Raw genomic sequence first — 25,624 nt, 5'->3', positions numbered from 1 at the left:
TTTTACCATGTTGGCCAGACTGGTCTTGAACTCCTGACCTCAGTTGATCGCCTGCCTCGGCCTCGCAAAGTGCTGGGATTACAGGCGTAAGCCACCGCCAAGATAAAAAAGCTTTTTATATAGTCAAGCTTTGTGGGTGTAACTGGTCATTGGCTTCCCTCTTATGAGATAACCTACCTCCATCTCTTACATAAGCAATATGATTGAAACTAATGAAATATTTGTGTACGTTATACTCAAAGAGGAGGGGCAATTGCAGCATATTTTGTATTTTGTAGGGTTTTATTTTATTTTGTATTTTTTGTTCCTAATGCTTAGTTTTCTCAGGCTTTTTACCAAATGATAATTTGATTTGGTCTGAGAGTTTACCCTTTATTTCTAGATGTCAGGATTTCAGTGGTTCTTTTTTTTTTTTTTTTTTGAGACGGAGTCTCGCTCTGTTGCCCAGGCTGGACGGAGTGCAGTGGCGCGATCTCGCTCACTGCAAGCTCCGCCTCCCGGGTTCACGCCATTCTCCTGCCTCAGCCTCCCGAGTAGCTGGGACTACAGGCACTCGCCATCACGCCCGGCTCATTTTTTGTATGTTTAGTAGAGATGGGGTTTCACTGTGTTAGCCAGGATGGTCTCGATCTCTTGACCTCGTGATCGGCCAGCTTCGGCCTCCCAAAGTGCTGGGATTACAGGCGTGAGCCACTGTGCCTGGCCTTCGGTGGTTCTTTTAAAAATAATCAGCTCTACTGCTTACTCTGTGATTAATTATTTTCCCTAGGCCTCAGGATCATTCAGCTCAGCAAACAAATACAGCTGGAAGCAATGTTACTACATCATCAACTCCTAATAGTAACTCCACATCTGGTTCTGCTACTAGCAACCCTTTTGGTTTAGGTAAGTGTCTTTAGTCATTCCAGTAGGGTTGGGAAAAAATACTCCTTTCCCTTCCTGGGTAGTTTCAGATAAAATGAGAAAATAAAACATTATGTCACTTTAACAACAAAAATTAAAAAAAAAAACACATACATTCCTATAATTGTAGATATTAAGGAAGTAGTTGGGGATATGGATATTCTTACATATCAGTTGGTGCCTTTCTTTTTAATGATGAAAGAGATGTAGTTTGTGTATACCTGATCTGACTACCACATAATTTAGTATGAGTAAGATTAGCTGGTTATTAATCGTAAGCCAGCGTCCCTGAATAATAATGTTTTCATTTGTAAAAGGAAGGGATCAGACTGCATTAGTTATTTTGTAACTGTCCTGAACACATGGAAGGGGGTCTGGGAAGCCAGCCTAGCCTAAAACTGCTTTTGTTTTTCTTATATTAGTTTTTTTTTGTTTGTTTGTTTTTTTAAGAGAGGCAGGATCTTGCTCAGTCACGGAGGCTAGAGTGCAGTGATGCCATCCATAGCTCACTGCAGCCTCAAACTCCTGGCTTACGGTGTCCTGCTGGTGTCCCAAAATGCTGGGTTACAGATGAGAGCCACTGTGCCTGGCCTGTATTAGATTTATATATTGAGGTTCTGTGGAATATATATATGTATATTTTTTGAGACAGAGTCTTGCTCTGTCGCCCAGGCTGGAGTGCAGTGGCGCGATCTCGGCTCACTGCAACCTCTGCCTCCTGGGTTCAAGCAATTCTTCTGCCTCAGCCTCCCGAGTAGCTGGGATTATAGGAGTGTGCCACTACGCCTGGCTAATTTTTTTGTATTTTTAGTAGAGACTGGGTTTCACCATGTTAGCCAGGATGGTCTAGATCTCCTGAATTTGTGATCTGCCAAAGTGCTGTTATCCATTTTCTTTTGATAATAGATAGCCAAACTCAGTGGCTTATTACAACAAAGCTTCATTTCTTGCTGCATTTTTCTGTATGCTACTTGCTTTTTACCGGTTTGTAAGGTGCCCATCCATATAGTCCCTCAGAGACTCAAGCTAATGAAAGTCATTTTTCATTCTGCTGTATTATAGCTCTACCATTTGGAACACGGCAGAAGAGACAGCTACAGGGTTTTAAGTTGAACCTGCTATACTTTGGCCAGAAGTGGCATATATCATTTCTTGTAGTCCTTTGGCATTTCACATAGGCCTGTCCAAGTGCAAAAGAAAAAATAAGGCTGCAAAATGAAATGTTTGGTGAGCACTGCTATCTGTTACTGTAGTTAGTCATACTGAAGTTTTTGTGGTTTCAAGAATGCATTAATACATTTATTTTTGTGCTTTTTGTATATGGTGTTCATTGTGCCTAGTATTCAGTCCCCCTCCTAACCTTCTTCACGTTTCCTTGCCAAAGTATTTATGCTCCAGACTCATTAAGTGTTATCTCTTCTTCTGAAAGTAGCCATTCCACTTGGGTTATATTACCATATGTGAATATTCTTTACTGAAGTACTTAGCATCTGTATAGACATTTATTTTCTTGTCTGTCTTTCCCACTAGATTGAGTTCTGAGGATGTTTTTCTTGTTGCCTTATTCTCAATACATATGTAACACAGTCTCTGGCATATATAAAAAGTGCTCAGTAAGTGAGAACTGAATGCATTTAGTTGGTTATGTAATTTTACGAAGTACTTTGTGATAAGCACTTGGTCATCCTGTTGCTCTGTTAGGTTTCTCCTTGATTGAAGTCCTCCAAAGAGAAATCTATTTCCAGGTATTCCCTGGCTTTCTGTCTCCTTGCCTGGCAGTATCAGCCCTCTTGTACCCAGTGTTTATAGGTGAATTCTGCTTCCTGTTAATAAAACTTTAACTAGTCTTTTGGAAAGATTATTAGAAGCATAGTCTGGTGTGTGTATTTATTATTTCTTCCTTTAGCTGGCATAATCTGGAGTGTTTTTTCTGACACCAGCCAATTGTCCAATACCAGCTCTGTGTCCAAGATTCAGCTTCATTTCTGATACTACCTACTTACAGTTAGTGTCCGATCTCACAAGTTAGCAGACTCAGTCCTGCAAGACTGCCCCTACTTCAGATACTGGTCACAAGTTCTGGGCCACCTGTACTTCTGACTGACCAGCTCTAAGTTGGGGGTTCCCCTGACCTCCTCCTCAGGTTCAATAATTGCTAGAATGGCACCTAGAACTCAAGGAAACACTTATGTTTACCTGTTTATTATAAAGGATACAACTCAGAAACAGACAAATGCTTGGAAGATAATTATTAGGGCACAAGGTATGGGTATGTGGGGGATGGAAGTTGGGCTCAAAGGTTCCATCCAGGTTTCCTCAGTGCACAACCCTCCTAACACTCAGATGTGCTTTTCATTTTGAGTTTTCTTAATCTTATTGTTGAAGAATTTGCATAGAGCTCCATCTCCACCTCCCTACCCTTACTTTCTTGGTGGGTGGGGCTGAAAGTTTTAGCCCTTTAATCACTTTGTCTTTCTGGTGACCAGCTCCTTTCTGAGGCTATCCAGGGGCCTAAGTCACTTCATTAGCATAATGATCAAAAGGGCTTGTAATGAATAATAAAAGATACTCATGTCACTCAGAAAATTCCAAAGTTTTAGTAACTCAGGATCAAGGAGAAAGACCAAATATATTTATTATTATACTACATACATGAAAATATATTTTGTTGATTTTATTACTTTAATTACCAAAGTGTAAATTTTTGGCTAATTTCAATGATAGGAATTAAATATTAGTAATAGGTATTCGATTTGTTTTTAAATGATTTCTTGTAATAGACTATTGGGTCAGCTAATACTTTTTTGCGTCTTCATATTTTATGTCATGTTAATGATAAATTTTCTGACTTTGATTTGTATGTTTTTGCCCTTTATCCTCTTAGGTGGCCTTGGGGGACTTGCAGGTCTGAGTAGCTTGGGTTTGAATACTACCAACTTCTCTGAACTACAGAGTCAGATGCAGCGACAACTTTTGTCTAACCCTGAAATGATGGTCCAGATCATGGAAAATCCCTTTGTTCAGAGCATGCTCTCAAATCCTGACCTGATGAGACAGTTAATTATGGCCAATCCACAAATGCAGCAGTTGATACAGAGAAATCCAGAAATTAGTCATATGTTGAATAATCCAGATATAATGAGACAAGTATGTGGAAAGTTCTTTCAGTTCGTTTAGCTAAAAAATGATATATTTGTTATTTAATTTTCTATGGTTAACGAGATTGTCCTGTATGTATGGTTAAGCTAAAGAGAGAAATCCTTATCTTGGTTTAAGAAAACTCAACAAAGCACTAATTTGGCTATTTGAACTCTGAATTTTCTGTTAAATTGAAGGATCTTTGTAAATAGTTTATTTTGAAGGCTTAAGAATCAAAAAGTCCAATGCTGGAGATGGGAAATTTACTCATAACAAAGTGCTTCCTTCTTTATGTTATTTGAATGCTAAGTTGCTTTTTTGAGGTGAAATACACCAGGGATTATTTAAAATAATCTCCTGCCTTATATGTTGAATACAAAATTGCAACAACTTTAAAGCTTTAATTGGTTTTTATTTGTGATTCTAGAATCAGACAACACCTCATTTTATAAAATAAAGTGTTGTCGTGAGCTGAGCAGAAGAGGTTGGCTTTATAGGCATAAAAGGGCTGAAGAAAGCAAAAACAAACAAAAAGCAGATGGGTCATTTCGAAGTTACTTTCCTAATAGGGTTAAAATGGAGGGAACTCTTTCTTGTTACAGTGACTCACGTTGACTGCAGCTTACTATGGTTTTGGGGGGGAAACTGGCCCCTTTCATAGTTCACTTTGATTACATGGCACTTGGCACAAGTGGCTCTATTTTGGTTTGTTGTGGTCTGCTGGGGCATAGTGCAGGAGGCTGGTCCAAAACAGTGGCCTCCTGGCCGGGCGCGGTGGCTCACGCCTGTAATCCCAGCACTTTGGGAAGCCGAGGCGGGCGGATCACGAGGTCAGGAGATCAAGACCATCCTGGCTAACACGGTGAAACCCCGTCTCTACTAAAAAATACAAAAATAATTAGCTGGGCGTGGTGGCGGGCGCCTGTAGTCCCAGCTACTCGGGAGGCTGAGGCAGGAGAATGGGTGTGAACCCGGGAGGCAGAGCTTGCGGTGAACCAATATCATGCCACTGCACTCCAGCCTGGGCGACAAAGCAAGACTCCTTCTCAAAAAAATTAAAAAAGCAAAACAAAACAAAACAGTGGCCTCCCATAAACTTTGTTTAATGGCAGTTAATAAAGTAATTAATGTAATTCATGTGTATTTCAATGCCTTTTTTTTTCTTTTTTTCTTTTTTTGGAAATATTTTTCTTAGACGTTGGAACTTGCCAGGAATCCAGCAATGATGCAGGAGATGATGAGGAACCAGGACCGAGCTTTGAGCAACCTAGAAAGCATCCCAGGGGGATATAATGCTTTAAGGCGCATGTACACAGATATTCAGGAACCAATGCTGAGTGCTGCACAAGAGCAGGTGATCCACTGGCTCCAAGGTTCAGGCCAAGGAGTAGCTTCTGTTTTAACACAGATATGTGTATGATTGAGGGTAGCTTTTATATGAGTAATGTGGTTTTCAATTTTTAAAAAGTTCAGTGGCCGGGTGCAGTGGCTCACACCTGTAATCCCAGCACTTTGGGAGGCCGAGGCGTGTGGATCCCGAGGTCAGGAGATCAAGACCATCCTGGCTAATACGGTGAAACCCCGTCTCTACTAAAAATACAAAAAATTAGCTGGGCGTGGTGGTGGGCGCCTGTAGTCCCAGCTACTCGGGAGGCTGAGGCAGGAGAATGGTGTGAACACAGGAGGCGGAGCTTGCAGTGAGCCGAGATCGCGCCACTGCACTCCAGCCTGGGTCACAGAGCGAGACTCCGTCTCAAAAAAAAAAAAAGTTTCATTATCTTATTTAAAACAAAAGCTTATTCTTTGTGATTTTTATGTCTTTTATTACAGTTTGGTGGTAATCCATTTGCTTCCTTGGTGAGCAGTACATCCTCTGGTGAAGGTAGTCAACCTTCCCGTACAGAAAATAGAGATCCACTACCCAATCCATGGGCTCCACAGACTTCCCAGAGTTCATCAGCTTCCAGCGGCACTGCCAGCACTGTGGGTGGCACTACTGGTAGTACTGCCAGTGGCACTTCTGGGCAGAGTACTACTGCGCCAAATTTGGTGCCTGGAGTAGGAGGTATGCTTTTAACAACTCAGGCTTTTTTCTTTGTTGTCCTCATTTACATAATTAAAACATTGTTTATACTCTTATTCTTTGTGCTTTTGTGTATATGTATAGTGAGTATCTTTTATAAACTATCTTTTTCATGTTGCTTTTGTTTTGTTTTGTTTTGTTTTGTTTTTTTGAGATAGAGCTTCGCTCTTGTTGCACAGGCTGGAGTACAATGGCACGATCTCAGCTCACCGCAACCTCTTCCTCCTGGGTTCAAGTGATTCTTCTGCCTCAGCCTCCCGAGTAGCTGGGATTACAGGCACCTGCCACCATGCCTGGCTAATTTTGTATTTTTAGTAGAGACAGGGTTTCTCCATCTTGGTCAGGCTAGTCTTGAACTCCTGACCTCAGGTGATCCGCCTGCCTTGGCCTCCCAAATTGCTGGGATTATAGGTGTGAGCCGCTGCACCTGGTCACATTTTGTTTTTTAAAGGAAGCTTTAAATGTAGAGAGAACACTTATTTACTTGTGTAGTTGTTACTAGTTACCTGTGTAGTTGTTACTAGAGCACATGTTTGCTGTCTTTAGCCTGGTTTTGTATTTTAGATCAGTAGATTGTCAAGCACCCGTCTTGAGGTCAGGGCTATACTGGCTGCATCAGAGCACCTGCCAGGTTTATTAAAAATCACATTCCCAGATCTTACCCTCAGACTTTGTGGAGCCAAATCTTTCATAGCGGGGTTAAGATCTGTGTTTGTGTGAAGCAGATTCTCATGTGTGAACAGGTTAGAAATTTAACTTTTGTCCGCTTTTCTGTAGACTGGACTCAGATGTCTTCCTTTCAGCTATTCAGATACTACATGCGGATGTTTTGTCCATGAATTAGGTCCAAGATCATTAGCCATAGTGACAATTTTAGTCCTAATACTTGGCGTGTAAGTAGGAAGAAATGGAGACATGGGAGCACTTCTCTAAGATGAGACAGACTGGGCATGTTTTAAAAGATGCCTGTACTTTGGCAGAGGAAGTGGAAAGATGAGGTGCTGGATGAAGAATTTTTAAAAATTCATTGCTGAAAGAAGAATCAGAATGAGAAGAGTAATTAATGATCACAGTTGATATATATTCTTTTATAGAATACAGTGGATGTCTTGAGATTTATGTTTATAATATAGGTTTTGTAAAACCTGAAGTAATACCATTTTTAAATCAATAAAAATATTCTGTTCTATATTCTACTTAATCCTTACTTTGATACTAACAATCTTTTGAGAGGGTTGCAATGTTCTTACTTTAAAGGGTATAGAGCAGGCAAAGATTTAATCATATTTCCTGACTGGTTAAGCTGTTGTTTTCTTTCCCTTTACCATGATTGTCTACAGTAATAACTTTTGTCTAAAAAACCAAAAACCAAAAATCAGTTTTGCATCCTTTTACTCAGATACTTAATGGTTTGATACTTTAATATTTCATGTTAATATTTCCATCAAGGGAAAACAAGAAATAGCAAGAATGAACTTACTCTGCTGGCCTATCAGATTGTCATCATATTTGTACAGTATTATGATTCTTACTCAACTGTGACATTTGATGCATACATATATGCACACATACACATGTAGAGATGAAATTCTTGACTCTTCTTTGGTCCTGTAAGCACCTACTCTAGAATGTAAGGAAGTGTTAGAGCAGGAGTTGACAGATTTTTCATGTGAAGGGTCAGATAATACTTCAGGTATTGCTGGCCAAGAGGCAAAATGGAGAATGTATTACATCAAGAGACAAAACAAATTCCCACAAATTTTTTAATTGAAAAAATAAAAAAAATTGGTAATATTTAGTTACAATATTTTCCTTGTATCTACTGATAAGAGGAATGGGACTTCTTTGGGGGAATAACATTTTGCATAATTGGGGTTCAGTGTTCTGTTTACCAAAATTGCAAAGTTCATCTGTTAATACTGATATGTAGTGAGATTTGACTGACTTTATTCAAAATACGTACTCATTCCAAAAGCATTTGATTTTAATAGCATATTTATCAGTGTGGAAGGCATTTATAGAATTCCATTAGATAATGTTGTTTTTAACATGCCATTACATTCAGATTAATCACTTCAAAGTGAAAGGTAGTAGCTCCTCAATTGCACAGTTAAGTGAACTTTGAAATGTCAGTTGCCTTTGCATTTGCATTGAGGTCTGAAAAATGTTGCTGGTGGTATGAGCTCAAAAGTAAATCTGCAAATTTGTGAGAATGGAGGTCTTGCTTCTTGTGATTTTTTTTTTTTTTTTTGACGGCATAGGAAGTCTGTAAAGCACCTTGACATTGCTTGTAATTCAAACAATTTTAGTTGTCAAAATGACTTTAGTATGATCACACATAAATGCTGCTTTGCTTTGTAGTTTTAGGTTGAATTCATGCATAAGCATTACCAAGTCTCTAACAAAAATGAATTCATATAGTAATTCAATGTTTGGTTGTTGGTTCTCATTTACTAAAATTTTAATCTTTGGCATGAGCTAATAAAATAATGCAATGAAACTTTACCTCTGCTAAGCCACCATCAACCTTCTGTGTGGTTAGGCATGTCAGAATATTGAGTTATTGTTAATAAAAATTCATGAAGTTGACTGGTTAAGTTTACAGGAGTTAACAGTGCTCCTCATTGATACTCCTGGTTCAGTAACATGATAGATCCAAATATTTTCCAGAGTACCTACTGATGAATAAGACAGTCAATAACTATAGTCTTTAAATACCTTACATTTTTATATGCTTTGAAACTATGTCCAACTAAGTCGTTTTAATTGTGCACGTTTTTGCTGCCATGAGATGTAGCACATCTTAGCAGATTCTACTTCAAGTTGTACCAAATTCTGATTTCTCAACTTTTTAAAAAATGGTCTACCCTGGTTGTTCCATTCAGACTATTTATAGAGGGTAATTTTCCGGTCACTTCAGACTTACCATTGACTCCTCATACAATTGAGCAGTATCAGTAACATCTGTCAGCTTATCAAGAACTTAGAAATAGCACTCAGAATCATTTGCGTTGTTTTTAAATTGAGTATTGACATCCTTAACTCTGAGCAAAACTGTTCTTCCTGAGAGCCGAGTAGACTTCAGTGAGTTTATTTTCTCTGGACACATTTGGTTATTGCAATCAAGATTTAATTACTGTTAAATTAGTCATCACTAGTACTTGGCTTTCTTTGGCTAACAAGCCACTTGGAAACTTAACTTTGGTTGCAGTCTTGTTTTCATTTTTATTTTTTGTGAAAAAGTGGCTATGATGAGATAGTTCATTCTAAAGTTTATATTTCTTCTGACCATTGCTTTTCTGTGAGTGGGGAGTATTGTGATGAGTGGTTGGTCCGGCAGTGCTTATATATGTTGTATTCTTTTAGTGTCATTGCATAAGAAACACAAGTTTTGCCATCTCATTTAGTAAAATATATTCCACTGTGCCTTAAAAACCTGACATTTGTAACTCTCTTTCTTCCTTTTTTCTTGTTCTGGCATGATTGGTATATACTGGTTATTTTTTTTTTTTTAATGCTGCAGTGATTTTGTGCTGCATGAGTATAACTGATTCACTGTTTTGTAGTAGTATACTGAACAACAGTACGAAGGAGGCCAGGTGTGGCATGGTGGCTCATACTTGTTATCCCAGGACTTTGGGAGGCCAAGGTGGGTGGATTGCTTGAGCCCAGGAGTTTGAGACCAGCCTAGCCAACATGGTGAAACCTCACCTGTACAAAGAAGACAAAAAGTAACCGGGCATGGTGTGCAGCTGTAGTACAGCTATTTGGGAGGCTGAGGTGGGAGGATTACCTGTGCTTAGGGAGGTTAAGGCTGCAGTGAGCTGTGATGGCATCACTGCACTCCAGCCTGGGAGACAGAGCGAGACGCTGTCTCAAAACAAAACAAATAACAGTATGAAGGAGTGACAGTACCATAGACAGTTTCTGTTGCAAGTACTCACTGCTTTTGTAAAAGTGCAAAACACCCATAGACAATAAGTGAGAATGACTGTTCCAATAAAATGGTATTCATGGGCATTGAAATTTGAATTTCAGATAGTTTTCACATTTCACAAAATATTTATCTTGGATTTTTTTTCCCTTAACTATTTAAAAATAAAAACGTAAAAGCAGGTTTTTTTTTTTTTTTTTTTTGAAGACTGAGTCTCGACCTGTCACCCAGGCTGGAGTGCAGTAGCATGATCACGGCTCACTGCAACCTCCGCCTCCCAGGTTCTAGAGATTCTCGTGCTTCAGCCTCCTGAGTAGCTGGGATTACAGGCACCCACCACCACACCTGGCTAATTTCTTTGTTTTTTTTCTTAGCAGAGACAGTGTTTCACCATGTTGGCCAGGCTGGTCTCAAACTCCCGACCTTGGGTGATCTGTCTGCCTCGGCCTCCCAAAGTGCTAGGATTACAGGTGTAAGTGACTGCACCCGACCAAAAATTGTTTTGGTTTGTTTTGTTTGAGACAGAGTCGTCGCCCAGGCTGGAGTGCAGTGGTATAATCTTGAGTCACTGCAACCTTCTTCTCCTGGGTTCAAACGATTCTCCCTTCTCAGCCTCCCCAGTAGCTGGGATTACAGGTGTGTACCACCACACCCAGCTGATTTTTGTATCTTTAGTGGAGACGGGGTTTCGCCATGTTGGCCAGGCTGCTTGAACTCCTGACCTCAAATGATCCACCCGCCTCAGCTTCCCAAAGTGCTGGAATTAACAGGTGTGAACCACCATGCCTGGCCTTGAAACATAAAAGCAATTTTTAACTCATTAGCTTAGCAGAAACATGTTGTAGGCCAGATTTGTCCTGCAGGCTGTTATTTGCCAGCCTATCTTAGAATACAGATATACCTCATTTTGTTGTGCTTCACAGATAGTGTGATTTTCACAGTTTGAAGGTTTGCAGTGACCCTGCATTGAGCAAGTCTGTTAGTACCATTTTTCCAACAGCATGTGCCCACTTCATGTCTCTGTGTCACATTTTGATAATTCTCACAATATTTCAGGCTTTTTCATTATTCTGTTGTGGTGATTCTGTAATCAGTGATCTTTGATGTTACTTTAGTAATTGTTTTGGGGTACCAGGAACCACCTTGTACCTGGCAAACTTAATCAGTAAATGTATGTGTTCTGACTGTTCAACTGACTGGCTGTTCCACTTGTCTCTCTTCCTCTTCTTGGGTCTCCCTATTCTCTTGAGACACAACATTGAAATTGGGTCAGTTAATAACTCTACGGTGGACTCTAAGTATTCAAGTATAAAAAAAGACTCCTGCATCTCTTACTTTAAATCAAAAGCTAGAAATAATCTTGTTTAGTGAGGGAGGCATATCAGAAGCTAAGACAGGCTAAAAGCTAGGCCTCTTGCACCAAACAGCCAAGTTGTGAATGCGAAGGAAAAGTTCTTGAAGAAAATTATAAGTGTTACTCCAGTGAAGACATGAATGACAAGAAAGCAAAACAACTTTGTTGCTGATGTGGAGGAAATTGTAGTGATCTGGATAGACGATCACACCAGCCACACTATTCCCTTAAGCCAAAGCCTAATCCAGAGCAAGGCCGTAACTCTCTTTAATTCTATGAAAGCTGAGAGGTAAGGAATCTGCAGAAGAAAAGTTGGAAAGTAGCTGAGGTTGACTGGCTTAGGTTTAAGGAAAGAAGCCAACTCCGTAACATAAAGGTACAAGGTGAGGTAGCAGGTGCTGTTGTAGAAGCTGCAGCAAGTTATCCAGAAGATCTCCTAAGATCATCAAGGAACGTGGCCACATGAAACAACCAGTTTTTAATGTAGGTGAAAAACAGCCTTCTATTGGAAGAAGATATCATCTAGAATTTTCATTTCTGGAGAGAAGTGAATTCTTAGCTTCAGTTCTTCAAAGGAAAGGCTGACTGTTGGGGCTAATGTGTCTGGTGACTGAGTTGAAGCCAGTGCTCATTTATTATTCCAGTAATCGTAGGGCCTTAAAAATTATGCTGGATCTATTCTGCCTTTGCTCTGTAAATAGGAAAAAAAAAAAAAGCCTGGATGACAGCACATCTGTTTACAGCATGGTTTACTTAATATTTTAAGTCTACTGGTGAGACGTTGCTAAGGAAAAGATTCCTTTCAAAATATTAGTGCTCATTGACAGTGCGTGTAGTCACCCAAGAGCTTTGATGGAGATGTGCAAGGAGATTAATGTTGTTTTTATGCCTGTTAACTAACACAGCATTCATTCTGCATGCAGCCCATGGATCAAGGAGCACTTTCAACTTACAAGTCTTATTTAAGAAATACATTTAATTAGACTATAGCTGCCTTAGTGAGTCCTCTAATGGATTTGGGCAAAGTAAATTGAAAACCTTCTGGAAAGGATTCATTCACCATTGTCAATGTCATTAAGAACATTCCTAATTCATGGAGAGGATGTCAAAATATCAACATGAACAGGAGTTTGGAAGAAGTTTATTCTGTCCCTCATGGATGCCTTTGAGGGGTTCAAGACTTCTCTGGAGGAGGGGACTGTAGAAGTAGTGGAAATAGCAAGAGAACTAGAATGTGAAGTGGAGCCTGCCAGGTGTGTTGGCTCATACCTGTAATCACGGCACTTCGGAAGGTTCGGGCAGGAGGATCCCTTGAGCCTAGGAATTGCAGGCAGCAGTGAGCTATGTTTGTGCCACTCCCCTCACTCCAGCCTGGGTGACAAAAGCGAGACTCCATCTCAATTTAAAAAGAAAAAAAGAGGTGGAGCATGAACACTGACTGCGTTGCTACAATGCCATGAAAAAACTTGAACAGATGAGGAGTTGCTTTTTGTAGATGAGCAAAGAGTGGTTTCTTGAGATAGAGTCTGCTGTAAATGAAGATGCCGTGAACATTGTTGAAATGACAACGAATTCAGAATGTTTCATAAACTTTGTTGATAAAGCAGTGGCAGGGTTTGAGAGGATTGGCTCCAATTTTGAAAGTTCTACTGTGGTAAATGCTGTCAAACAGCATAGAGTGCAACAAAGTTTTCCTGATGTGGCAAACTTCATCGTTGTCTTATTTTAAGAAATTGCCACAGCCACCCCAACCTTTAGCGACCACCAGCTGACTCACTGTTAGCAGCTTTCGGCAATAAAGTATTTTTATATTTATGTGCAGAGTTTTTTTTAGACCGAAGGCTGTGGCGTACTTAATAGACTACAGTATCATGCAAACAACTTTTGTATGCGCTGGGAAACCAAAAAATGTGTGTGACTTGCTTTATTGCACAGCAGTCTGGAACCAAACCCACAGTATCTCCAAGGTTGGACTCTAGGATGTGAAAAAAAAACTAAGTTAAAATTTACAACATGAGAAAATAGGAAAAACAAGAACTATTAAAAACAGAATTATAATAAACTAGAAAGATAAGTGAGAAGAGTCAGATGTCTTAAGCCTGGTATAACTGGATGGAATAGCAGAAAAGAGATGAAAAACCTAATGAGTTGACTTGGCATAGTAAGTTTGAGAATATATTTGAGTTTGAGTGTATCTAGTTGGCAGTTGAAAATCTAGGTGTAAGTCAAGCAAATTAACTTAGTTTTCAAAGAAAATTTGCCTAAATATACAGTTGTCATCACATATGGAATTCACATAAATTCAGCTGCAGCCCTTGGCAGTAAAAGGAAAAACAATAATCATAACAAGTGCTTTGTACATTAATTTTCTTACAACCACCCTATGAAGTAGATACTGCTTTCTCCGTTTTACAGATGGGGAACCTGAAGTATGAAGATGCTAGATAACTTGCCCAAGATCACATGGGTTAGATTAGATTTGAACCCAGGTAATCAGGCTCCTGATACTGCTTGGAGTCACTATGCTCTATGGTTTCAAATGTTAAATGTGCCTACCATTTTACTCAGTGAGTGGCAGTACACAGTGAAAATGGGTGGAGGCGCATTACATCTTTTGTTGCCTTGGACATGAAGGCTTCCTTCTTTCATAAGGGTGGGCAATATTAAGTGCCGAATATGATTCTAATTAATTCTTTGCAGTCTTGGAGGAAAAGTTGGCTCAGTCCTTTTCACTTTATGGAATTTTTCAGTGGTACTTTTGACCATACATAATTTTTGCCTTAAGTTGACTTCAGAAGCTAGCTCTTCATTAGACAAGATTTTACTGTAAATGCAGAATGTTTAAACTCATCAGTCCTCTTTTCCTGGTATATGTTGGGCATGTACTTTTAGAGATGTTTTAGTTTTAAAGTTCTTTCGTAGTTCAGTTGATACATAATATGTATAATCATTTGTACTTGGTGAAATTAAGCACAGTGCATATTATATTTTAAAGCTTTAACTTTTGTTTAAGTATTTTTCCTTAATATGTCTTTTTTAAAAACAAACTTTCAGCTAGTATGTTCAACACACCAGGAATGCAGAGCTTGTTGCAACAAATAACTGAAAACCCACAACTTATGCAAAACATGTTGTCTGCCCCCTACATGAGAAGCATGATGCAGTCACTAAGCCAGAATCCTGACCTTGCTGCACAGGTGAGTTTGTAATTGTATTGAAAAAGACTGTGCAGTGTGAATTAAAATAACCTAATCTAGTAATTGTGATTTTGGCACATTTGTGTTGTGTATGATACCTTAATACACTAGAAAAATAAGTAAACTGTGTCTCCAATTTTTTAGACCATGTGTTTCTTTGCAGTAAATTAATACTTCATATGTAATTAAAACAACTTTATCTCTGCCATTCATTGACTAGAAAGAAGTGCAGGTTTAGTTTGTTTCTACGTATGTTGAGTTAGGAGACAAGTACAGAGTTCTGGAATTCCCACTCTTTTGAAGATAAACTACTTAATGAAATGTAAATCTTGAAAGCAATTAAGAGCAATGTTAATACATTTGAAATACTTTTATTTAGTAGATCACTCAGATTATAATAGTCATGCTCAGAATGGCAGTTGTAAAATAGCATGAAGTCATTTATTAAAGACGGGAATTTGTCAGAACAATGTTCTCCTTCTTTCAACTATTGATTCCCCTGCTGAAGATCGTATACAGGTCCCTTATTAATGTATTCCTTTTTCTAATTTGTTTCTAAAGAGACCACAGCTAAGAAAATTGGGGATCTTAATGCTGGCTGAACACTCAGGATCACTTGGGAAGCTTTATAGACAGTACCGATGGTTGGGCCCCATCCTTAGAGATTTTGAGATAATTGCGTCTGATAACCCTTTCTCCCTCAAGTTGCCTAGGTACTATCTAGGTTCCATACCACAGGGCTTGAAAAACCACGGAGAATGTGAAATAAACCTTGATAATCTGTAGTTTATATTTGCTGTTCGTTAAAAATGGCTTCTGTAGTGTGTCAGGAATTTGGAAGACTTTATAGTTAATCTCATCCCTTAAATTTTAAAAGCTTTAAGTCAAATGAATGGTTTTTATTTTCTAAATTCTAAAACTATATTGATTGAAGTATCTTTGATGTATAATTCTCAGTAATAACTTATGCCCTCACCAAATTTGTGGAATTGGAAATAACACATTTTAAGAAGAATTTTTGTGTCTGTGATTCTCTATATTGGAGGTACATTTTATGGAAGATTGATTTATGCATATGAAACTTATCAGACTGAGTTTTAGTATTAAATGCTTCAATTTACCATAATAAGCCATTTTAAGTGTGTATTTGGCTAATACTGAATGTGCATCTTGCTTTTAAAATTTGACTTTAACAAGCACATGCGTTGCAATTTTGTAATAATCTTACTTTAGTAAAGTGACTTGAGCACTCACATACTATTTTTTTACTCTAAAACAAAATGTTGCTAGTACTAGATTGGCATGTCTTTTATTACAGATAATTTAGAAACTATTACAATGTTCTTGTTATCTGCAGATTAAAATTTGTGGTTTTTCTATTCTTTTGATTTTTAAATATTTAAAAAGACTCTTGAGTGTAAAAATTGTGGTATAAGCACTCAGGTAAGTTATAAGAAATATCTAATAAGATGATTATCTGTGAAAGGATACGTTTAAGATGACATGCTTTTTTAAGATTAAATGAAGTGAATTCCAAAAGATATGTGTGATAACCTCGTTAATATGTTAATGATAAAGAAGTATTTGGAACCAATAAAGAAGCAGGTTTGTTGACCTTAAGCCGGTATGAGTTTACTTACTGTGAACTTACTGGTCACTTTGAAATAAATACTGTATGTTCCTGAAAGGTTGTCTGACATCTGCTTTTGTTATTGTATTGAAATTAACTAAAAGATCACTTTGCAAGAATTGGGGCGAATTTTCTCTACCAGCATTTACATTGCTCTTAAATACGGTTAACTTCTTGAGGGCAAGGATCATTTCCTCCCCAGACTTTGGATAGATAAATAGGCTATCAGTAAATCCTTGTTAGTTGACTTTTTACTCTGCCTGGGGAAAATGATATAAAATGTGTCTTTTGAAGCTATGAGAATTTATTAGCTCTGGTTATGCTCCTTGTGTATTTTAATCTTATTTTCAGGTATATGACATCATACTAATAATGATCCTGATTTTTAAATTCTTAACGTTTATTTGAAATTTAGGAGATGCCACTTTTCTCATCTCTGGTGGTAGTGAGGTGAAATCCAGATGCTAATCTTGGTGTTCTCAAATGGATTTACATCTTTTAGGTCTTAAATCATTTTAATACTTTTCCCAGAGGACTATTGGTGCTAGGCCTGACTGATTTTCACCTAGCAGCTCCATTTCTCTGGCAAGTTGGTTGCTGTTTTGCGGTGTTATTTTTTTGGACCTAATATTAGCTGTTTTGTAGTAGGCAGGTAGATGTAGTGGTCCTTTTCAGATCTAGATTTTCTCTGTGCCTGCCACTTGTGTGTTGAGGTTTCTAAGCAAGCCATGTTACATAGTTCATGTATTGATGTTTATGTTTATTCTGCCAGTGTAGTAGAAAATATATCTTCATGAATGCCAGTTACTCCCATTTTTCTTTCAATGGCATATATTCACGTTTGTTCAAGGAAAAGCCTAAGAAAATGATTGCTTTTATTTTTTAGGATATTGCATGTCATTATCATAACCACCATTCTCATTGAGAGAGAATATGCCTCATTTTTTTGTTTTGGTTCTTCTGGAGATCCCTCTTGTGGACAGTATCTTCCCTTTTCCTTTTTTTGTTTATGTTCTACCTTCCTCCCTTTTAAGTGCCAGCTGAGGCACTTGGGGGAAGATAGAATAAAACAAGGTACATTACTTGTTTCAGATATTTCCAGTTAAAATTGTTTGAACACTTGCCCCATAGATGATGCTGAATAATCCCCTATTTGCTGGAAATCCTCAGCTTCAAGAACAAATGAGACAACAGCTCCCAACTTTCCTCCAACAAGTGAGTAAGACAAGATGTTAGCTATCTTGGGTAATGATTTGCTTGAAAAAATTTGATGATAAACATTTTTCCTTGCTCTTCTCTGGCTGATAGCAAAACATAGAATAGAGACCAATAATGCTGTCAATTCGTAGAGAATTCAGCTTGATCTTCACTGAGTCCCATTTCACTGCTGACCTTTTGCTTATGTTTCTTAAACATACGTTCTGAGGAAAGAACATTTTGTTTTTGCTTTTGAGGACCGAGGATTTTGAATGCTTTGTTAATACCATAAACCATTTCCTTTCATTGTACTAACTTTGAAGTGCTTCCTTGTGTCATGTTACGCTTTATGGTTTAACTAATTTTGAGTAACAGGAAAGAGCTACCCTATTCTATTTTATAGGTTGTTTTCTTCCAAATTAGTAGAATGCTTTTTTTTTCCAAGGGGTAGATCTCATTTCCTCAAACTCGGGATTAGTAAGATTAAAATAGTCAGTGTTGTCATATAAGGAAGTAAGGAAGGTTATATTATAAACGAGTACTTGAGATTGCCATGGTATTTTATTATTTAAAACGACAAAAGAGAAGTCAGTCTTGGTGTTTTGAAACTGGTACTTCTAGGGCCTCATGTATTATGCAAATGACTCTCAGACCTGTAAACCATTTTCCAAGGTTGGTGTCCTTGATCTATTGTAATGATGTAAGCCTATCTTTGGTTAGTCAGATGGTGTATATTTGGAAGTAGTAAAGCTAAACTCAGGATACATGTATTAACGTCAAATTTGGAACTGTTTTAGAGTGTACCTTACTGGTAAAATTGTTATATCAGTAACAGATAACACTTGGTTAGGTGGAATATGTGGCTTTTTACCATATCCACGTCGTAAGAATTGTGCCTTTGGAGGTTGTGTCTTAGAAGTAATGCTTTATTTTCTGTTGGAGAAGGGGAATAGTTGTGGCTTCCAAAGTAGCTCCTGATTTTCTTCCATTATGAAAATGGCTTTCATGATGGACTTAGGAGGAGGTCAAGTAATAATTTGCACACTAGGTTTGCTGTCAAAGAGGAGATACTTGCGTTTATTTTGGGAAAGAAATTATGGATTACCAGTGTCCAGGAGTAAGGTTTTAGATTTTCTCCAGAAGCATAACAGAGAAAAGATTTAAAAATTTACGTTCACTGATTTTAATTCCTTTGTAACCACTAGTTTTCTTTCTTCCTTAGATGCAGAATCCTGATACACTATCAGCAATGTCAAACCCTAGAGCAATGCAGGCCTTGTTACAGATTCAGCAGGGTTTACAGACATTAGCAACGGAAGCCCCGGGCCTCATCCCAGGGTAGGCTTATTTGGGGAAGATAATGAAAGTGTATAATGGTTACTTTCTCTGAGAATTTCAGATTTAGTATTATTCTGCCTGCCTTTTTTTTTTTTTTTGGTGAGATACAGGGTCTCGCCCTTCGCCTAGGCTATGAGTGTGGTGGCGCAGTTGTGGCTCACTGCAGCCTCGACCTCTCGGGCTCAAGGGATTCTCTCACCTCAGCCTCCCAAGTAGCTGGGACTACAGGTGTGCACCACCACACCTAGCTAATTTATATATATAATTTGTTGTTGTTATTGTTTTTAGAGATGGGGTTTTGCCATGTTATCCAGGCTGGTCTCAAACTTCTGGGCTCAAGTGATTTGGCCTCCCAAAGTGGGATCAGAGACATGAGCCATAGCACCTGGTTCTCCCCCACCATTTTTATTTATTTATTTACTTATTTATTTATTAAGAGATCGGTTTTTGCTCTTTTACCCTGGCTGAACTTGAACTTCTAAGCTCAGGTGATCCTCCCACCTCAGCCTCCCCAGTAGCTGGGACACAGTACCTGGCTATGATTGTTTTTAAGTCAGGGTTTTCAAAGTTAAAAATGATTATTATTATTTTTTAAATTCCTTTTAGAGATAGTCTCACTCCATCGAGCAGACTGGAGTGCAGTGGTGCAATCTCAGCTCACTTCAGCCTCTACCTCCTGGGCTAAAGCAATCCTCTTACCTCAGCCTGCCAAGTAACTGATACTACAGGTGTGCACTAGCACACCCAGCTAATTTTGTTTTTATTTTTTGTAGAGATGAAGTCTCAACAATGTTGCCTAGGCTGATCTCAAATTCCTGGGCTGCTGGGATCATCGGTCTCCCAAAATGAGCCACTGCACCAGGCCAAAAGGGCTTATTTTAAGAAGATGGCTTAGCTTATATTATATTAAAATGTAACTGATTTACGGACTGGCTTCTGGTTTTGCAGGACCTTAGGATATTTCCTATTTGTGCTTTCTGTAGGTTTACTCCTGGCTTGGGGGCATTAGGAAGCACTGGAGGCTCTTCGGGAACTAATGGATCTAACGCCACACCTAGTGAAAACACAAGTCCCACAGCAGGAACCACTGAACCTGGACATCAGCAGTTTATTCAGCAGATGCTGCAGGCTCTTGCTGGAGTAAATCCTCAGGTATCAGTTCTTTTCCATTCAAATTTTGTATTCCTTAATGTTGGAAATTTAGAAATTTCCAAAAAGAAGGAAAAAGGGGGAAAAAAGGAAAGCAGTAGTTCTTAGGTGTTTAGATTAATGAAAAATACAGTCTTAAGGATATTGAGTAAGAAAACAGGCATTACAAAAATTGTTGACTTTGGTGCTGAGACACTAAAGGAAACATTGTTACGGTTGTAGAGAATACATGCTACAACCTAAAGTCTTATTTTTTAGAAATTGCCTTTAAAAATGCATTTTTTGTTGTTCCTATTTGAAAATCATTTGAAATAGATTTTGCTTTAAAAAAGTTCTTAGGGAGGAATGGAAACTTGGTTATCCCAAGTACCTCCAGGGCAGCTGTATTCTAGTCTGTCTTTTGACTGGAAAAAAGTCCTAACTACCTTAACTCCACCCATGACACCACCTCCTGCGGTAGCTTGTGTTACATATATATATATCTCGTAAATATGGCTAAAGAATATGGACCCCCTAATAATGTGGTTGCATCTACAAACATACATTGGTTTTACTAATGATGTGCCATTATATAAAGATGATCACCAGTTTAAACCTGTTTTATTAGGTTGTCCCCAAACTTCTTAATGTCTCAAGGTCTGTTAGGTGCTTTCTGTTTTCTTTTCTGGGTTTCTTTTTTCTTTCCCTTTCTCCTTTCCCCTTTCCTTTTCCTCCTTCCTCTTCGCCTTTCCCTTTTCCCTTTCCTCTTCCCCTTCCCCCTTTCCCCTTTTTCCTCTTTCCCCTCTTTGCCTTTCCCTTTTTTTTTTTTTTCTTTCCCTTTCCCTTTTGACAAATTGCCCAGGCTGGATGCAATCACAGCTCACTGCAACCTGCACCTCCTGGGCTCCAGCAATCCTCCCACCTTAGCCTCTGGAGTAGCTGGGATTATAGGCGCAGACCACCACACCTGGCTAATTTTTGTATTTTTTGTAGAGCTGGGGTTTCACCATGTTGTCCAGGTTGGTCTCAAACTCCTGAGCTCAAGCGATCTCACCCGCCTTGGCCTCCCAAAGTGCTGGGATTACAGGCGTGAGCCTGGCCTGCTTTCTGTTTTTAAGCCTTACTAAATATAATAAATAGGGTAGGGTTCTGTCTCATACATATCTGTATTCCTGATAAGCTAGCGTAGCATAGTTTCTGGCTCTTGGTAGGTACTCAGTAAATATTCATGGAATAAATAAGAAAGAAGGATTTGGAGTATTAGAATTAATTGTGACATAAGTTAACTTACAAGCCTCCAAATTATCAGGTAGGCCTAGGATTGATTGGTCATTTATATGGAGATTTTTTTTTTTTAACTTCATTTCTGAAGAAAAGATTTGATGCTGCTGAAATGTCAGAATTAAGAGTATAATTTTGGGCCTGAAACTGAAGCTCTTTTCTAAGAATTGACTGTCCAGTGCAAAAATTAAACTCACATTCATTCGAAGAATCGTTGAAGCTTTAGAATTTTATACATGAGGATACCAGCTTTTATAGTTACTCAGTTGGTCAGTAGCTACACAAATCATCTAATTCTGAACTATCTGTGTGTGTGTGTGTGTATATATATGTATATATATATACACACACACACACACACACACACACAGGTTTTTCTGCATGTACGTGATCCTCTAAAATAATGGTTGATGTTTATTAAGCTTTTCTCCCCCTCCCCCAAAGTAGAGTCGTGATCTATTTGATACGATTATTTAGGTACAAACTAGACTATTTAAAATAAAGTGCTAATGGACTTTTAAATATGTTGGATAAGTTTCAAGAGGTGGGCAGTGTTTTTAAAGCTCAGTAGATCAGCATATGTTATAAAAAAGCAATTAAAAAATTTTAAAAGTCATGTGTGGCGGGGACTGGTTTCCTTTAGAGTTGGATTAATTTTTTTTTTCTTTAATAGCTACAGAATCCAGAAGTCAGATTTCAGCAACAACTGGAACAACTCAGTGCAATGGGATTTTTGAACCGTGAAGCAAACTTGCAAGCTCTAATAGCAACAGGAGGTGATATCAATGCAGCTATTGAAAGGTTACTGGGCTCCCAGCCATCATAGCAGCATTTCTGTATCTTGAAAAAATGTAATTTATTTTTGATAACGGCTCTTAAACTTTAAAATACCTGCTTTATTTCATTTTGACTCTTGGAATTCTGTGCTGTTATAAACAAACCCAATATGATGCATTTTAAGGTGGAGTACAGTAAGATGTGTGGGTTTTTCTGTATTTTTCTTTTCTGGAACAGTGGGAATCAGTGCTTTTCATTTAAGGCTACTGCATGCATCACTTCTGCATTTATTGTAATTTTTTAAAAACATCACCTTTTATAGTTGGGTGACCAGATTTTGTCCTGCATCTGTCCAGTTTATTTGCTTTTTAAACATTAGCCTATGGTAGTAATTTATGTAGAATAAAAGCATTAAAAAGAAGCAAATCATTTGCACTCTATAATTTGTGGTACAGTATTGCTTATTGTGACTTTGGCATGCATTTTTGCAAACAATGCTGTAAGATTTATACTACTGATAATTTTGTTTTATTTGTATACAATATAGAGTATGCACATTTGGGACTGCATTTCTGGAAACATACTGCAATAGGCTATCTGAGCAAAACACCTGTAACTAAAAAAGTGAAGATAAGAAAATACTCTTAAAGCTGAGTATTTCCTAATTGTATAGAATCTTACAGCATCTTTGACAAACATCTCCCAGCAAAAGTGCCGGTTAGTCAGGTTTGTTGAAAATACAGTAGAAAAGCTGATTCTGGTTATCTCTTTAAGGACAATTAATTGTACAGACACATAATGTAACATTGTCTCAACATTCATTCACAGATTGACTGTAAATTACCTTAATCTTTGTGCAGACTGAAGGAACACTGTAGTATACCCCAAAGTGCATTTGCCTAGGACTTCTCAGCTTCTCCCATAGGTAGTTTAACAGGCATTAAAATTTGTAATTGAAATGTTGCTTTCACTGAAAAAGTGTCTTGATGTTTCAGTTATTTTTAATCGCCATAAAAAAATAGAACTATCTTTTGGGTTTATCTGTTTTCTCATGCACAGGCAATACACAAATTTAAAATGAGTTGTGAGCCAATTGTTTCTGAAGTGTTTTGGTAGTTCTATTAAGAAATAGTTAAATATTGTGCTTTTCAGAGCCTCAGAGAAAGGGGGACGGGGTGGGGGGGCGGGGCAGCGGAATCTGTCCTGGATGGGGCCAGCTTAAATAATACTGGCAACCAAGATTCTGTTAGGATTTCTGTGCATATAGTGTAGTAAAGAAGTATCATTCAGGGGTGAAAAACAAAGAGCCGTTTTAATGATGTTGAGTACATTTGGCTGTTTTATAGCCTTTTTCTTCTCTCCCCAAAGAATTCTGTTTGCCTAACTCCCAAACTGTTGGGGTGGTACATTCCTTTAGGACCAATTAAAACATAATTGAGGGTCAGTGATACATTTGGCTGACTCTGGTTCAGTATTCTCTTAGGTGATTATATTCTCTCATGTACAGTTACAGGAAATTAAAATGTTAAAGTAACCTAAAATGAATTCAGATCAATAAAATCAAGGGAAATACAAGTTGATTGCATTACTTCTGTATGTTGCTTGCTATTAAAAAGGTTAAGAGGCCAGGTTACCCACCAGTCCTTGCACTGTTCTGACACTTTCCCCAGGAGGAAAACAAGTACAAAGGTTACGGTGGAGGCATAAGTAGAAGAGATTGTTAAGAAGGGTATTCATGTGTCTTTGCTCTTTCTGCTTTATGCCTCAGTTTGGTTTAAAAACTTCTGTACTGGCAAATGGTGGTATTCAGTGTGGGATAGTGTCATAACTAATTTGACAATTTATTAATCACAAAATAACAATAAATCTCTAGCTTTTACACTTGATTTGTCTTGCCTCTTTTGTAGAAAGAAAAAAAGTCTTTAACTTTTGCTAACCATGTGTTTTAAAGGCTGTTGGAGTTGATTTACCCCAGATTTTGTCACATTTAACATTCTTTATTTTTCAGGTTTTCCAATTAAAACGTCACAGTCTTTTGTGGTGTGATAAAAAGATAGCACACTGGGAAGGTAGGTGACTTGAGCTCCACTTTTGATCTTGGTACTTGACTAGTTATGTGACATTGAGGGGTCATGGTTTCTTTATTATACATATGGTGGTGAGGCTTATAGGTGTGCTGGACTGGGCGATAGGCTCTGAAGTACCTTTAAGCTACTGCAGTGGTATGGTTTTTGTTTTTAATATGTTTAATATGTTTATTTAGGTCTAAGTCTAAAGATAAATATCTACATCTTAAGGGGTTCAAAATACTTAAAATTCTTATCAGCACTTAAAGGATGTTTAAAATACTGTAGGCTTAAATTGTTCTCATATTGAGTGATAATATTTAGTACAAATTGAATAAAGAATGGGTTAGTGAAAATAGCATTTCAGGGTTTTATTTCCCAGTTATAATATTTGTGATATCCTAAACAAAGTCTAGCAAATATTGAAAAATCAGATAAATGACACCTGGCCTCTGTGTGTATTTAGAATCTTGAGTTTCAGACTTGGTTTAAATATAATAATGAAAAGAGTCTTTTATTCTTACTATGTTAATTTAATAGGCATATATCACAGCAAAATATAACAATGGATAACAATATGCTAGTGACAAAAGTGAAGCTAAGCCGTGTGTGCAATGACATACACATGATTAACAAAAAAAAAAAGACTGTGTGATTAATGCAGGGAAATACTGCATATTGTACTTCTTGTAGAGATTAATATTAAACATATTACAATCAACAGGAAGTCTTACATGAAAGAAGTCTATTTAAAGTTTTATCAGCCTTTTCCAGTCTCACTATACCATCTTTTAACTATTCTTTAAGGTGATGCTGTATACAATGAACACCCTTCCTATACTTCGTGTATCTACCCTTCTCTGGTGTTGCACATGGTATTTATCTACTTTGGCTCCTATAAACCCTACCATTCTTTCTGGGCTCAGTTCTGAAGGCGTCCTAAACTTTGCTGATCCAGTGTTTGGTAAACTCTTAACTGTTCATACTTAGTCTTTACTGTCAATTGCTGCATTTTGCTCCTGCCATTCACCTTGTAGCATTTTGTTTTGTTTTTTATTTTTCTGCTCTAAAATTGTCTTGGCAATTACCTAAGTAACATCAGTTGTTCCTCTTCAACTTCTCTGTATCTTTTCTCATAGGCAACTATTATGTCAGAAAGTCAAATTATTGAACATCTACTGAGTGCCAGGTTCTTTTCCAATTGCTCAGAGTATAGCAGCAAATAAAACAAGATTCTGTCCACATGGGGCTTACATAGTAGAATGTAGGGAGATAGCAAAACATACAGATTGCCTGCCAGGTAATCAGTGCTTTGGTGAAAAATGCTGCATAGTGGGGAGACCAGGTCAGGAAGGTGGCGTTCTTATTTTATATAAGGTTGTCAGAGAAAGCCTCAGCTCATTGAGGAGGTGACATTTGAACAGAGACTTGAGTATCTGGAGGGGTGAACAACTTTTCCAGGAAGAAGGACAACTAATGAAAAGGCCCTGAAATAGTGTCCTTGAGTGTATGTCAACCTAAAGGGAAGAAGCTGAGGCACAAAATATAATTTCGAAAGAGTTTACTTGAGCCAAAGTGAGAACAGCTGCCAGGGACCC

The 25,624-nt window shown here is 38.0% G+C and overlaps 1 protein-coding gene across 2 annotated transcripts in view; it reads left to right on the top strand.

Moving 5' to 3' along the window:
- The window catches only part of UBQLN1 (ubiquilin 1), a 48,257-nt gene extending 24,416 nt beyond the window's left edge, over positions 1 to 23,841 (top strand). The window contains exons 3-11 of one of the 2 annotated variants that reach the window (XM_004048181.4): positions 770 to 885; positions 3,788 to 4,050; positions 5,237 to 5,395; positions 5,872 to 6,106; positions 14,467 to 14,609; positions 17,371 to 17,454; positions 18,659 to 18,774; positions 19,758 to 19,926; positions 21,857 to 23,841. In XM_004048181.4, the coding sequence (XP_004048229.1) occupies positions 770 to 885; positions 3,788 to 4,050; positions 5,237 to 5,395; positions 5,872 to 6,106; positions 14,467 to 14,609; positions 17,371 to 17,454; positions 18,659 to 18,774; positions 19,758 to 19,926; positions 21,857 to 22,009 (1,438 nt within the window). In that variant the 3' untranslated portion in view covers positions 22,010 to 23,841. The remainder of the gene's footprint in view (positions 1 to 769; positions 886 to 3,787; positions 4,051 to 5,236; positions 5,396 to 5,871; positions 6,107 to 14,466; positions 14,610 to 17,370; positions 17,455 to 18,658; positions 18,775 to 19,757; positions 19,927 to 21,856) is intronic. The other variant, XM_004048182.5, reaches the window with a different exon arrangement.
- Positions 23,842 to 25,624: the final 1,783 nt, after the last annotated feature.

This window comes from Gorilla gorilla, chromosome 13, assembly GCF_029281585.2.
Source record: "Gorilla gorilla gorilla isolate KB3781 chromosome 13, NHGRI_mGorGor1-v2.1_pri, whole genome shotgun sequence".
NCBI lineage: Eukaryota > Metazoa > Chordata > Mammalia > Primates > Hominidae > Gorilla > Gorilla gorilla.
Note: the sequence above shows the minus strand (reverse complement) of the source record. Positions and strands in the feature narration are given on the sequence as shown.